This window comes from Panthera leo, chromosome B2 (genome assembly GCF_018350215.1).
Source record: "Panthera leo isolate Ple1 chromosome B2, P.leo_Ple1_pat1.1, whole genome shotgun sequence".
NCBI classification, from domain to species: domain Eukaryota; kingdom Metazoa; phylum Chordata; class Mammalia; order Carnivora; family Felidae; genus Panthera; species Panthera leo.
This window is the reverse complement of record NC_056683.1, coordinates 150,641,548-150,655,283: the sequence shown is the minus strand read 5'-3', so window position 1 is coordinate 150,655,283 and position 13,736 is coordinate 150,641,548. Positions and strand designations below refer to the sequence as shown.

Genomic DNA, 13,736 nt, shown 5'->3' with positions numbered 1-13,736 from the left:
TCTAATGGTGCTGAATGTTATAGGGATTACGGAAGAGATCAAGACCGTTCTTGGTTTATAAAAGTTTATGTTGAAGAAATAAGATGGGATTTAATCACAGTCTTATTTGGTAGACTCTTTGGTAGAATGGGTAGATTCTTTTCTGTTAAAAAAAATTTTTTTTTTCATGTGTATTTATTTTTGAGAGAGACAGAGACAGAATGTGAGTGGGTTAGGGGCAGAGAGAGAGGGAGAGAGACACACAGAATCCCAAGCAGGCCTCAGGCTCCGAGCTGTCAGCACAGAGCCTGACGTGGGGCTCGAACCCACAGACCGCGAGATCCTGACCTGAGCCGAAGTCGGACGCACAACCGACTGAGCCCCCCAGGGGCCCCTCTTTTTTGTTTTTTTAAAAATTTTATGTCTTTAATTCTCATGAAAATGTAAATATTTTACTCGAAGTAGTGCTTCTTTCTCTTAAAAGTGTTTTTTATTCAAGTGTAACTGACATACGTTGCCAGATTAGTTTCGGGTGTGCAATAGAGTGATTCGGCACTTCTGTACTTTTCTCAGTGCTCGTCCCAAGTGTGCTCTTGATCCTCTGCCTGTCACACGTCGCCCACCCACCTCCCCTCTGGTGACCAGTGGTTTCTTCTCCGTATTTAGGAGTCTGTTTTTTCGGTCTGTTTTTTCCTTTGTTTTGTTTCTCAAATTCCGCAGATGAGTGAGATCATACGGTATTTGTCTTTCCCACACTGACTTATCTTACTTAGTATTGTGCTCTCTGGGTCCACCCGTGTCATTGCACGTGGCAAGATCTCATTCTCTTTTTAATGGCTGAGTAATAGTCCTGTGTGTGTGTGTGTGTGTGTGTGTGTCTGTCTCCCACATCTTCTTTATCCAGTCAGTGGGTGAATTCTTAAGATTTTGAAACATTTGTAATGTTTAATATATTCTTTCATCTGTTTCTTAAGATTTCTTTATGCTTTGGGGAAGCAGTGGAAGGAGCTACATGGTAATTTGACTTCATCCACTTGGGACACTTTCTTTCCTGACCAGCTATATGCCGGCCACTGTGCTAGGGACTGGGTGCTTCAAAATGATAAAACCCAAAAAGCAAATTGTGGTAACTTTGAAACATTTTGCTATTTTTTTATATGAAACTGCCTGCTGTGTCTTGGCAATTGCAAGAATAATAAATAAAGTTTATGAATTGGGGAAGAACGTGCATTAATATATTCAAAATGTTTTTATTTTTTCCAAATACTGCACAATTTTCAAGCCTTTAAAAATCACCTCTTATTTGTTATAAGAAAGAACGTTCGTTATATGGGAGATCATGGAGTGTGAGTCCTCTGACTGTACTTTGAGAACTTTGTCACTTATACTTCCCCCCTAGCCTGGTATCTTGGCCTTATACATGGTAGAATAAGGGTTTCTAGTCAGGTCCTGGAAACACCCGTGCGTCTGAGCCAGCATCACACAGCAGGAGGACTGCCGCCCAGGGGCCTGACCCCAGCCCTGCATTCTGCCTCTGCAGGGGTGACCTGGTCAGCGTTGTGAAACGGTTGAATAGATCCAAGGTGGGCAGTAGGAGATATAGATTCATATTACACTTCACCACCAATTTGCTTGGAAAATTTGGAAAACGATTTAGTATCTCAGTTATCGGTAACAGTAATCAGTCTCAGTGGTAACTTTCTGAATCCTCCTCAGTGCTAGCGCTGGGCCCACGTGTTGCAGACCACGCTGTCCCAGACAGCCTCTGTGAGGTGTGGTTCTGTCCATCTCCGGTGGTGGAAGCAGATTCCGCAAGGCTGAGCGAGGACTGTCGAGTAGGAAGAGGGGGACTTGCATCAAGGTCTGTTTAATCTGGAAGCCCCGGGGAGGAGTGAGCTGTTGTGTGTACAGAACCTTCGGGACTTTGAGTAATCCCTTCTTTTTCCTGGGGGTGTGGTGTGGGAGGTGAGTAAGCGGGTGTGGCATGCTGTGTGTGTGATCACACTCATCATGGTGAGTAGACAGACTGTCGTCTGTGTAACGCATCAACCCCTCTGTTGTCTTCTGCGTCCCTGCGTTTTCAGATTGAGGATGGAAGAGCCACAGGGGTTTTTCTCCACTGGTGACGGCTGCGTCGGTGACACGGTCACAGAAAGGTGCCTGGTCGAATCTAAGGAGCCCGTGTCCCATGTTCAGCTTGCTTGTGGCCTGTGGTTCTGCGCTTTCCCTTTAGATGGGAACGAACTTTGCGTGTGGAGCACCAAGGACCCTTCTTACCAGGTACCTAAAAAGTTTTGTGTGTTGTTTGATGAGTCCAGGGACTTGAAGAGCCTCGCGGTCACCTGTCCGTCCCTCTGATGCTGTTTGGGTGATGCTACCTTCCGCGGACTCAGCCACCAGCCAGGGGAGGAGAATGTCAACAAAACAAAACTGCTGTGTTCATTTTTGAGTTTTAGAAAATACACTGCCTAGAATCACTTTATTAAAGAAATTTTTTCTTTAATAAGAATATAAGCAAGAAAAGGTTCATCTTAATCAAGATAAGGTGAATTTTTCTGGATTTTAGATATAGCATATTTAAGGAAGTTTGTTACGTTTATTGCAGAATATTTCACATCAAACTGACAGCTTTAAAGACATGAGTTTTCATTCAAAGATTACTCCATGACTAGTGTAATTATCTCAGTGCTCTTAAAAGCAAGTTTCGTTGTACAAAATGCAAAAGTAAATTCTATCAGCATTTTTGGTATTGGGATAATCCTTATCTTCATTTTGGGCTTCTGGGCTTGGAGGCCGATGATTACCGCACATGCCTCAGTGCTGTGTCTGCCTGAGAAGCCCCTCTAACTTGCCACCTTACTGGCACTCACTTTACTACGAGTAGAAGTCGTTCATCATCATTGAAGAGATATCTATAGTTTGATTTTTTCCTATTGAGTTATGAGAGGTTTTTCTGTGTTTCTTCAACACAACTTATGCTGATGAATTGGGCCTACGTTCTGATGTCCAGCTTGATATTTCTCACTTTTTCAGTGAGGTGTGAAAGACTCAGAGAAACGTGTCCCGGATATTGCGTGCCATCGTTGCGATTGTAACAAGGTGAACACCACTGGGTAGCTACATCCAGGCTCCTCTCAGCCTGTGCTCCCTTCTCTCCTCCCTCAACTCCTGGTGCCACATGCTGGTTTTGCTCCTGTTGGAACTCTGTGTGAGTGGGGTCGTGCATCATGCCGGACTCCTTGATTCACTGTTAGGTTCGTGGGACCCGTCCTCGTTTTCATCACTGCGTAGTATTCCACTGCATGGATAGACCACACTTAATCCTTTCCCTTATTGGTGGAGATCTGTTTCGTTTCCATGTTTCAACTGCTACAAGCATGTTTGTATATGTTTTTTGGTACACTCGTGTGTACAGTTGCCGAGGCGCATTGAATGTGTACATTTAGTTTAGTAGATAATGCCGAGATTCCCAGAGTGTTGTACCAGCCTGCACTCCGTCAAAGGGTGTGTAAGAGTTCTAGTGGATTCACATCCTCGCCTGTACTTGGTCTTTTTACTTTTAGGCCTTTTGGTGAGGGTCAGGGTACTTATTTGTAATTTGCAATTCTTTGATGATTAAAGTATTGGCCATATGGACTTTCTCTCTTGTGACATGTGTTCAGTTTCATGCTATTTTTCTGGTGGATTATCTGTCATTTTCCTATTGACCTGAAGGAGTTCTTTATGTATTCTAAATAAAAACTTCACATTAGTTTGCGTTTTGTAGAGTTTTATGCCAGTGGAATCAGACAGTGCATACTCTTTGTGTCTGGCATCTTTCACTTAGAATGACTATTTTGGAAGTTACCTGCTTCGTTGCATGTATCAGTGGTTCATCCGTTTTCAGTATTGAGAACATTTCCCTTGTGTGAATGTACTATAATTTATTATTCATTCTCCTGGTGGTGGGCGTTTAGGATATTGTCAGTTTTGAGTATTACAGATAAAATGCTGTGAATATTTGCCCATCTCTGTTTGTAAATGTCAGGTCACATTGCTTGATCGTGTTCTTTGCATCTTCTACTCATGACCTCTGGTTCTGTCACTTATTAAGAGAGGCGTATTGGAGTCTGTGGCTAGACGTAGCTTGTCTGTTTTCCTTCCATCAGTTTTGCTCCGTGTATTTTGGAGCTCTGTCATTAAGCACATGTATGTTTAGTATCTTTATAGTCTCTTGGTGAATTGACACTCTTAATGTTATGAAGTGACATTTCTTTATCCCTGGTAATATTTCTTGTTCTGAAAATTTGGCTACACTTTTTCTTTTTAGGGGCTACTTTTTACCTTTTTTTTTTTTTTTTTAAGGACTTTATTGTTTTTTCAAAAGCAGTTTTAGATTGACAGCAAAATTGAGGGGATGGTACAGAGATTTCCTATATACCCCCTGTGTCAACCCCACCAAACACAACCTCCCCCACTATCAGCACCCTGCACCAGAGTCATGCATTTGTTGCAACTGATGAACCTACATTGACACATCATCATCACCCAGAGTCCACCATTTACCTTAGGGGTCAGTCTTGGTGTTGTACATTCTATAGATTTGGGCAGATATATAATGATGTCTGTCCACCATTTAATATCTGTCTTCTTATTCTCTGGGTGTTGTCTTTGATGGAGCAGAAATTTTTAATTTTAATGAAGTCCAGCCTGTCAGTTCTTTCTTTCATGGATCATGCCTTTGGTGGCTTATCTGAAAAGTCATCACCAAATTTAAGTCATCTAGATTTTCTCCTGTGTTATTTTTTAGGAGTTTGCAGTTTTCTCTATTGTATTGCCTTTGTTCCTTAGTCAGAATTCAGTTGACTGTATTTCTGGCTCTCTCTTCTCTGCCATTGATCTATTTTTCCTTTCTTGTGCCAATACCACTGCTCTTGATTAGAGTAGCTTCATAGTAAGTCTCACAGTCAGATAGTGTCAGTCCTCCAATTCTGTTGTTCTTCTTCATTATCATGAGACTATCCTGGTTCTTTGCCTCTATGTAAACTTGAAAATCAGTTTGTTGATTTTGATTGGGTTGCATTAAATCTGTAGATCAAGTTGGGAAGAACTGACATGTTGATAATATTGAGTCTTTCTATCCATGAACATGGAATATCTCTCCATTCATTTACTTTTTTGGTTTCTTTCAACAGAGTTTTATTTTTTCTCATAGAGAACTTACACAGTTTTGCTAGATTTGTCCCTCAGCATTTCGTTTGTTTGGGTGCTAATGTAAATGGTATTGTGTTTTTAATTTCAAATTTTACTTATTTATTGCTGGTATATAGGAAACCAGTGGAATTTTGTGTATTAACTTTGTATCCTACAAGCTTGCTATAATTCTTAGTTTCAGATTTTTTTAATTTTTTTTTAATTTTTTTTTTTTTTTTTTGCCAATTCTTTGGATTTTCTACATAGGTGAGCATATCATCCATGAACAAAGTTTTATTTCTTTTTTCTCGGTTGCTATACCTTTAAACTTCCTTTTCTATTGTTATTGCATTAGCTAAGACCCCCAGTATAATGTTGAAAAGGAGTGGTGAAGGGGACCTACTTGTCTTGTTTCTAATCTTGGTGGGGAAGCTTATAGTTTCTCACCATTTAATACATTAGCTTTTGTTATGTTGTGGATACTCTGTACCAAGTTGAGGAAGTTCCCGTCTATTCCTACTATACTGATAGTTTTTATGATGAATTGCTATTGGATTTTGTCAAATGCTTTTTCTACATTTTTGATATTTTCATGTGATTTTTTTTCTTTAGCCTGTTGATGTGATGGATTAATTATTTTCAAATGTTGAACCAGCCTTGCATATTTGGAATAAATTTCCAAATCTCACTTGGTCATGGTATATAATTTTTTATACATTATTTGGTTTGATTTGCTAATATTTTGAATGTTTGTTGAGTTTTGGATCTATGTTCATGAAATATATTGATTTTTAATTTTCTTTTCTTGTGATGTCTTTGTCTGGTTTTGGAATTAGGGTAATGCTGGCCTGATAGAATGAGTAAGGAAGTATTTACTTTGTTTCCTCTGAAAATAGTGTTTTCTGTTTTCTTTCTTCAGTCTCCTGAAAGAGATTTTGGAGAATTAGTAAAATTTCTTCCTTAAATATTGGGTAGAATTCACCAGTGGATCCATCTTGGTCTGGTGCTTTCTGTTTTGGAAGGTTATTAACTACTGATTGTTTATATCTCTATTTAACCTTTTGAACATATGGAATAGAATTAGGACTGTTTTGATGTCCTTATCTAGTAATTCTGCAATCTGGATTGGTTCTGGTTTTGTTTCAAGGCCATCTGGATGATTTGTCAGTAGGTGTTTTCCATGGGTATGTATTTCTCTTGGTTTTTGACTGAATGATCTTGACTCCTTGAGTACCTGATTCTTTTTGATCGACTGCTAGACAGTCTGTATTAAAAAAAATGCACAGCTGGTTTGAGGCTCTGGATGACCTTAACTTCTTGCAGAGATAATTTATGTTTGCTTCTGATGGCTGGCTGGGTGAGGAGGGCACTGGCAATTTCCAGTCGCTCTAAGCCAGTCAGGGATTATGAGAACTTGGAGGTGGGCTTGGGAGCACTCTTCTATGGCCCGTTCACCTCTCCTCCTTGGACCTGGTCCTTTGGGTCACTACTCTAGCCCTGGGCGTTTGGCAACATGCCCTTCCCTCCCACTGCAGTGGGCTGTATTCTTTTTTTAAAGCAGTGTTTTAAAATGTGGTGTTTTAAGGAAAAAAAACGCATGGAGTCCTCACCTTAAGGCTGTTAACTCTGTTCTCAGAGGTACTTTGCAGGCAGTGGAATTCTTTGCCCTTCTCCCAATAAGATAATTCTGTTTGTACCTGAAAATGATGCATTTAATTACGCCACGTTTGTGCTTCTAGTCCCGTGAGTATCTCAGCTTTCAATGGCCTCTACCGGAATCGTCAGAAGGCTGCGTTTTGGTAGAAGTCTTCACGGGTGAATGGCCTCCTGTGCTGGATCCCTTCTCTCAGTTTCCTTCTTCTCTGGTCTTAATTCTTTGTTGCTTTCATTGCTCTCTGGTGCCTTATCTTGCTCATCCAGATGTTTTTTTGCAAATTTTGCCAGTTTTTCTTGTCGTTCTCATCAGGAGGTTGGTACAGATGAACTGGCCTGCCATGAGCAGGTCCTCCTGTTTGCGTGATGGCCCTCACGTCAAAGCACCTACTGTGTGCTGGCTGTCAGCTCGAAAGGAGCTCCCTTAGCACAGCCCAGACAACCTCTGATCTTTCCTGATTCCATGCCATCTTCCTTATGCCCCATTCCCCTAGGAATTCAGCCCGAACACTGATTACCTTTGCTCTTGTCCCTTTTCTATCTCGCGATGCCCGTTGGTCACAGAGTCTTTGGTTCATTGTCTGCCCCCGTCTCCATCCCTGTCACCCTAGTTCAGGCCTTTACTGTGCTGTCTTTGGAGTGTCTGGTCTCACTGTGTCCCCAGTATCGTCCCTCTTCCATCCTTGCAGCAGTGTTACAAGTCTGGTCACAGATTCCCCTGCTTGCACGTTTCTGCCGGCTTCCGGTTTCCTCATGCTTGCTCAGAACTGTGAACACGCTCGTCACGGTGTTGCACTTGCCCAGGCTTTCTGTGGCCCCATCGCCTTTCTCGCTTGTACCAGCAGCCTCGTAAATGTGCCTCGTCTCCCAGCGACCGGAACGCTCCCCTCCTCTTGCGGATCCTTCTCATTTCCTCAGCGTCCAGCACAGCAGGACCTCTGTGGCACACTGCAGGGACGCGACACACATTTGCTTAATTCATGACTGATGAGGAAGTGGAAGAGTGAGGTGACCTGTATCATTTTACTAGTGCGTGTGATCCACGATGTTGAGTAATGGTAAGATGGTTCACCTGACAGTAATTTAATAGTGCATTAACAGGAATTTTAATGAGTGAATGTATGAAAGAAATATATTTGAAAAATTCAAGCCATTTGGTTTCTTAGGTTTGAGGTTATGCCATTATGTTCCTTTATTCTTTAAGTGTTCTCTATAGTTGATGATATTTCTCTTCTTGTTAACTTTGTTAGCCTCTAATCCTAAGAGGACACCGTCAGCCGATCACTGCTGTGACATTTGGAAATACAGTGAGTCCACTTCTCATCTGTTCCGCATCACAGGATTATGTTATGTTGTGGAGTCTGGATGAGTGCAGACAGAAAGTGCTTCTAGGTAAATGAACCCTTAAAATACATTTAAAAAAGTATAAAAGGGAATGACTCACCCTTAAATAGACTTGGTAACATACGGGGGCTTGGGAGCATTTTTGACTCCTTTAACCTTGAAACTGGGTGTCCAAGCTGGATGTTCTGTGTGGGAAGCTTACCAGGCATTCACATGTGCTGACTTTTGCCGTGTGTGGATCTGATATGATAGGCTCATTAGTTTTAATCTTACGTATTTCCTTATTTTGATATCTGTGATTTTTTTGGACCTCTGAAAACAGGTAGGCAACTGAAGTGTTCTTTCCTTACAGAGACCGTGAGGGGAGGGAAACATATTTCAAATAGGCAAGTAACTGGTTGTCGGTTGTGGGGAGTGCAGCAGAGAAAGGCAAGGTGTCGACAGAGGACGTGGGCAGGACACGTCCACGTGGTGTCATCTCTGGGGAGGTGACTTTTGAGCTGGGGGATGAGGAGGAGCTGGACGCAAGCGAGGGCCGGTGCCGGACTGTGGCCCCGTGCCACGTGGGAGCGGCGTTGCCGGCAGAGCCGGCCGTGTGCGCGCGGGCCCGCCCTCTGTGTGCGGAACCTGACCTGTCTGAAGAGCTGAGAGGGAGCCCGCGGGGTGGGAGCATGGGGACATTCGAGCTTGAGCAAATGAAGTTGAGAAGTTAGGTGAGGACCACGGTAAGGAGTGTGAACGTTATGTGATTAGTGACACTGAGAATCCGTAGGACTACTCCAAACAGGCGTCAGGGGACCTGAGGCGACCGTGTACATGATAGCAGTATATGTCCGTGTGTATAAAACGCAGGTAATAGAATGGAAGACCTCACTTCATTTAACTTGTAGCGTGAGCGCAATATCAGTGTATCACCACAGCACACACACACGTACTTCTGTGATACACACGCACGTGGTACAGACGTAGCCACACACACATACACATAAATAGTATATACACGTGCTCATACATATGCAGTACACGAACATACATAGTGCACGCAAGCACAGCGCATGCATGAATGTACATACGCATGGCACACCCACATAGAGCACGCACACGTATATAAACGTGGCATGCACATGCACGATACACATCGTACACAAAGCACATACACGTATAGCATACACACATGCACATGTAACATACATGCACGTGCAAATAGTACATACACACCTGCACATATACACACGTAGTATTTGTACGCACATATAGCACATATATACACACCCACACATAGTGCACATATTCGATATTTATGTAGTACCCACACATGTACATACATATATGGCAACGCACATGTAAACCTACACACATACACCTACACAGATAGTCCACACATACATATGCATGCACACACATAGTACATAATGCATGCATATGTGTAGATACAATAGTACATGCATGCAGGGATGTGCATACAGGCATGCATGTATACGTATAGTGCACATATATACACTTATAACATACGTATACATGCACACAGAGTATATGCAGACATACACAAATATGTAGTGCATATACATTGATGCACGCAGTGCATGCTACACACTACATGCATACGTGAGCACATATGCATATGTGCATGCACATGCATACACACAGTACATAGACATGCATGCACATATGTAGATAGACACATGTGCATATAGTACACACATAGAGCACATGCACACACATGTACATATGTATACAGCACACACGAGTATACATGTACACAGAACATGTACACGTGTGCACAGCACATGCATAAGTATATAACCCATGTACATTTGTGTGTATGCATACACGTGTGCATACCACACATGTGAATATAGCAATAGCAACACACATGTGCCTACGTGTATAGCACGTGCACACACACGTGCATCACCACACAACACGCACACATGTACCTGTGTGTATAGCGCACACACGTGTAGTAAGCACACACCACACATGTACCTGTGTGTGCAGCACATGCTCACACATGCATGTAAGCATACAGCACACACATGTACCTGTGTATGTAAGCACACAGCACGTATACACATGTACACGTGTATCTACCATGTGCATACATGCACATAAGTATACACACGTGTACCTGTGTGTATAGCACATGCACGCATGTACATAAACAGAACGCTCACATACATGTACATGTTGTATAGCACGTGTACACACGTGAGCGTGTGTACACAGGGCACGCACACACATCTGTACAGTGAACCCCAGGTTAGTGATTTGTTCCCCGTACGGGTCTTTGTCAATAAGTAGCCTTCCGTGTCGGAAGGGCTGTGTCCCAAGGTTTATTTTTAAGTCGCCCTGCAGACCTCCTGTACGTTTTGACACACGTGGTCCACTGCATGGACAGGGGGTCGAAGCTGGGCCCTGCACGCTCACTCGGAGCTCAGCCTGGTGGGTGTGCCTGGGCTGCTCTTGTGTCTTCAGCTGCGGCAGTGGGACCGGAACGGGTTCGTTCTGCCCTCGCTGCAGGGATGGGGGGGCGGTTCTCAGAAGCCGCAGGCCGCTGCCTGTGCCCCCGTGGCCTGGACCGTGCAACGCAGCCAGGCTTGGTTTCTGCGCCCGTGGAGAAGGCATGCTCACTTACAGTACCTTCGTGTCCAAGAGCGATTTGTGTTTGCACTTGGACTTAGGAAACGGCACACGGCCTGGGACCTTGGAGTGCTCCGTCATTGGTCACTTGTCCTCAGTCTCCTTTGCTGGCTCCTTGCCACTCTCCCACCTCTTAACGTTGGCACAGGGGCTTTACCTGTTGCCCCTCAAAAATCACTTCCTTGATGACAGCCAGGCTCTGACAGCTGCCACCTGTGCTCTCGCCGAGGCCTCGGTCCCGACTGCGGCCTCGGGTGTGAACTGCCCTGGATGCGCCCACGTGCGCAGCTGGTAGCTCTGAAGCTTACCCGTCCTGACCACCTTTCCCGCACCTGCCTCCCATAGCCTTCCCTGCGGCCGCTCCGGTCAGAAGTCATGGCATTGTGTCCTGTCTTCCTTCCTCGCCTCCACGTCCTCCCAACCCACGGCTTCCGTCTGCTCTCCCTTCAGAACACGTGCAAAGCGTGGACGCTTCTCACACCTGCCTTCACCGTGCCCCGCGGGTTCACTCACTGGCGCATTGTGCTGGCGCTTCCCGCTCCCCCCGTTCTGTCCCAGTCCTGTCCCAGGGCTCTGCTCTCAACTCCACAGCCAGGGCTCCCTGCGAAATTGGAGTCTGAATGCGTCACACCGCTGCCCAAAGCTCTCCAGGGCCTTCCCGACAAAGCTACGGGACCCCTACCTCTACCCCCAGCTTCAGGGAATGGTCCAGGCACGGTGGCCTGCCCCCGGGGCCATCTCAGGATCCCTGCTGATTCTGCCACATCCAATTCTCCGTTGCCGTGGGCCCTTCTGACCACCACCCTGGACCCCAGTCCCCTTTGGTGCTTTGCTTTTTCTTACGGTGTTCACTTCCTTCTAGCACTGTGTGTAATTCATTGACATATTTTGGTTATTGGTGTCTAAGTGCCCCCACCTCCTACCCCAGGGTAAGCTTTCCACGAAGGCGGGACTTGGTTTTGTTTGTTGGTCTATCCCAAGTGCCTGTAGAGATGCCAGGGGTGGCATCGGTGCCTGCTAGATACTTGTGGAGCGGACCCATGGGATTAGCCTGGCCGGACTAGAACTCCCACGTGGTGTGTGCACGGCTCCCTTTCTGGAGGCTCGGGGTCTTGCTGTTGACATGACCTTGCTGGACAGCAAGCAGCCTCAGTCCCATGGCCCAGCCCTGGTGGTGCTGAGTCCTCGCTGCCCGGTGCTGGCTTGGCCGAGGGGCCCTGCTTGAAGCCGCGGGCTGGCTTGTGTCGTTGCCTTGGCCCCACAGGCCTGCCCGGAGACGTCCTCGTGGCGTGGGCGGGTCTCGGAGGCTCGGATGGGCGCCCTGTGCCTTTGCCTGTCTGGAGCGAGCCCGGGCAGCTCGCGTGGCCAAGCCTGGAGCAGGTGTGGTCACGGAGGGAGGGACGAACCGGGACCGTGGGCCATTCTGTGTGACCCCCGCACGTTCGCACGTGCAGCCTTCGCAGAGCCCTGTTATCTGCAAAGGCACAGAGTCATCTTCCGACGGACGGTTCCTGCGTTCCGCATACTTCCAGAAGGACTGTTTGCACTTGATGCTTTTAGTACCGTCGAGGAGCTAACGTCGCGTCAGAGTCCTTGTTACTCCGCATCACGTAGAGAGAGAGGGCTGCGTGGTCGGTGATTCCCTGTGGCTCGTGGGCTACTCTGACGGCCTGACACTAACAGTGAAACTCCCTCTAGGGTTGACTCCTCGAGGGCTCGTCCTGGGCACCCTTCTGGGGAAGGCGCTGTATTTGAGGCTGAGCCCGGACGACCGAGCAGCTGCGGTGTGTGCCGGGAATAAAATCTTTATGCTGGATACCGAGGTGGGTGCCGCGTCTGCCGGCGGGGCCTCCCTGGGGCCCTGCCCGCCTCTCATTGACAGTATTTTCACGTGGGCGTATTTTCGTCAGGAGGTTAGGGAAAGCGAGGGAAAACACGTGTTTGTCTTGTGCTGGGAAAAAGCCCCCTGAACCAGCTACTGCTGTTTCAGGCCAGTTAGGAAACCTGTGCACGGAATCCGGCTATCAGGGTGCTGAGTGAGGGCGCTCGGTCCGACCTCGTTTCTCTCATTTCCTCCTCCTCTGCGGACCTCTCAAAGCCCTCACAGAGTGCCGCTTTCGTTGGTCTCTTTTACAAAACTTGCTTTCTTCGGGAGCTGGATGTTTCTCACTTATCTCTTCACTGGGATGGGTGTAAGGGACCGTGTCTCCCCTTCCTCTTGGTGACTTCAAGTCTCGCATCTGATTCTGAAATGGGAACCCTGGAGGGTCAGCCAGGTGTAAGAGAGCAGGGGTGGGGCGGGGGGGGGGTCGAAGGAGGCCTCTTGTTTCCTCAGGGTTAGTCTGCCAGAGACTTTGGGGACAGATCATCCAAGGCCTGGTGTTGTGTCTTGGCTGCTCTTTGCCAAATGAGTGCAGTTAACAAAGCTCTTAGCCTATGAAGAATGTTTTTGCCACATCCACTTAAAAAACGCTAGGTTATGGAGAACGTTAGGCATGAAATCTTACTCGAGGATCAGCTGATGGCGGGCTTTCTGTGTGCTAGGCAGTTTGGGGCCCAGAGTGTCCATTTCTGCGTTCAAGTGATTTTTGGCCAAATTGTGAAATGGAGGCTCCCACAAAGGGCTAGTGTTGTCGGTGAAGTCACAGGTGAGGGGACGTGTCCTAGGGTTCAGAATGGCTTTGGGGGTTGTTCGGCGACGCGGGGCTCACCGCCCCTGTGGGACGAGCCAGGAGGGCAGAGAGCCCTGTCCGTCCCGGAAGCAGAGATGCGGGACCGGAGTCAGGTGTCAACCCCGCGGGCGAGCAGGGAGGTGGCGCGTGTTGGCTCCACCGGCCGGCCCACGCTGCCCTCTCCCTTCCTTAGCGGCCCGTACGAGGTGAGTGCGGGCTGCCCACGAACCTGGGGTGTGGTAGCACCGTTCCCCGAGCACTAGGGAGGGCCCGGTT

At 46.5% G+C, this 13,736-nt stretch overlaps 1 protein-coding gene across 3 annotated transcripts in view; it reads left to right on the top strand.

The window, feature by feature from the left end:
- Positions 1-13,736, top strand: part of WDR27 (WD repeat domain 27) — a 153,532-nt gene that overhangs the window by 8,467 nt on the left and 131,329 nt on the right. For 2 of the 3 annotated variants that reach the window (XM_042940322.1, XM_042940319.1), the window contains exons 2-5: positions 1,696-1,840; positions 2,064-2,259; positions 8,055-8,196; positions 12,487-12,611. In XM_042940322.1, the coding sequence (XP_042796256.1) occupies positions 2,071-2,259; positions 8,055-8,196; positions 12,487-12,611 (456 nt within the window). In that variant the 5' untranslated portion in view covers positions 1,696-1,840; positions 2,064-2,070. Of the gene's footprint in view, positions 1-1,695; positions 1,841-2,063; positions 2,260-7,843; positions 7,863-8,054; positions 8,197-12,486; positions 12,612-13,736 lie in introns of those variants that run through there. The other variant, XM_042940320.1, reaches the window with a different exon arrangement.